Here is a 1,550-nt window from a genome sequence, read left to right on the forward strand (position 1 = left end):
GGAGTCCTGCATGGAAAGGGGATCACCCCATCCTCTCCCTGGATACACTTAGGGGGCAGTTGGGACTCAGGGTATCGCTCCCAGGGGGTGTCACGTCCCCCGTCTCTGCCTCTCCCCACTGTGGCCGGTACGCCCCACAGCACAGGGACACGGTGGGGGCCCCCAGCTCAACCCTGGCCCCACGGACAGCCAGGACGGGACCAGTGAAAGGAGAAAAAGGAGAAACCCTTTATTTTCCCCCGAGGGGGAGCTCGACTCCACGCCCCACAGGGAAGCGGCTCAGTCCCAGGGATGTGGATGCCATCGAGGGACACAGGCAGTGACAAGGGACGCTGCCATCCCCTCTCCATGCTGAGCCACGAGCCCGGTGCCAGGCCGGCGCCACACGCGCCGACCAGCAGCTCTTGCCCCGAGGACTCGCCACACCTCAGCCAACCCAGGAGCCACCGAGCCGGTTCTCCAAGCCCATGGCACACAAAGCCCACGGCACACACCAAACCAGCAGCAACCCCCCAATTACGGCTCAGGCGGAGTCCAGCTCCCTGCAGACGCTTTTTTGGAGGCGGAGAGGAGGGATCCAAGCAGAGATACTGTCCCAAAGGGCTGTGCTGGAGAGGTGTCACCTCTCGATGGCACCTGGCCCTACAGAGCCAGCGTGTCCTTGATGAGCCGGCGCATGGTGGTGGTGACCGAGGTGCCCAGGGAGTCCGTGATCTGGTAGGAGATCTTGTACAGGTAGGGCTGGACGTCCTTCAGGCTGGTGTCGAAGACGTTGTCCACCTCCGACTGGGTGGGCATCTTGGGCAGGTACTCGTGGCGGTTCATCACCTCCACGATGTTGATGATCTTCTCGCAGAGCTTCTCGCCCACCTTCTCCCGGCAGATCTGCCGCTCCTGCTCGTTCGCCAGGTTCACCACGTTCACCTTGATGGTCCACAGCTCCCAGGGGATGCACTCGTCTGAGAAGGGCCAGCGTGATTTCTTCTTCTGGTAGAACTCCAGGGAGATCTGCCCCATCCCGTCGCTGCCCGAGTTGCGCAACGCGTCCTGCCGAGAGAGCACGCGGCTCTGCTTGGGGAGGGGGCAACGGACTGACCTTCCCCGCGCAGGAGAGGGCACGACACGAGCCCACAGGTTTTTAAACTCCCGCTTTCGGCTCCCTGCGGGGCTCCCTTACCTTGAACTCCCCGACGGCCTTGCGGAGGGCCCGGTCCAGCTCCTCGGAGGAGACACGGACATAGGCGAAGTCGATGAAGTCACAGTCCACGTCCTGGGTGCCCACCGTGCCGATGGAGTAGGTGCCCTCCTTCTTGTAGTGGAACTTGCCGGTGCTGCGGTGCAGCAGGACGGTGTGGAGCACGGCCAGCATGGCCTCCTCCACCTGCCGACCCTCCACCGACACCTCCAGCACCTCCGCACGGCAGTTCATGGCCGGGGTGGCTCCGGGCTGGGCGTGACGGCGTGTCCTGGGGGGAAGGATGGGAGTTGGGGGGCGTTAATTGTGTCCCTGCTGGGATAACAACCCCTCTCTGCCTTCACCCACCCTCTGG

At 63.7% G+C, this 1,550-nt stretch overlaps 1 protein-coding gene across 1 annotated transcript; it reads right to left on the bottom strand.

Moving 5' to 3' along the window:
- Positions 1–405: 405 nt before the first annotated feature.
- On the bottom strand, positions 406–1,456 carry ATG101 (autophagy related 101). Its single transcript, XM_010153328.1, has 2 exons — positions 1,178–1,456; positions 406–1,047 (listed from the first exon to the last, which is right to left on the bottom strand). The coding sequence occupies exons 1-2, from the start codon at positions 1,427–1,429 to the stop codon at positions 643–645; spliced, it is 657 nt and encodes a 218-aa protein (XP_010151630.1). The 5' UTR covers positions 1,430–1,456; the 3' UTR covers positions 406–642.
- Positions 1,457–1,550: the final 94 nt, after the last annotated feature.

This window comes from Eurypyga helias, unplaced genomic scaffold (genome assembly GCF_000690775.1).
Source record: "Eurypyga helias isolate BGI_N326 unplaced genomic scaffold, ASM69077v1 scaffold42726, whole genome shotgun sequence".
Taxonomy (NCBI): Eukaryota; Metazoa; Chordata; class Aves; order Eurypygiformes; family Eurypygidae; genus Eurypyga; species Eurypyga helias.

Coding starts and splice junctions, on each gene's coding strand:
- ATG101 (XM_010153328.1), bottom strand. CDS start 1,429: ATGAACTGCCGTGCGGAGGTGCTGGAGGTGTCGGTGGAGGGTCGGCAG. Junction 1,048..1,177: donor AGGCCGTCGGGGAGTTCAAG/GTAAGGGAGCCC, acceptor CTCTCTCGGCAG/GACGCGTTGCGCAACTCGGG.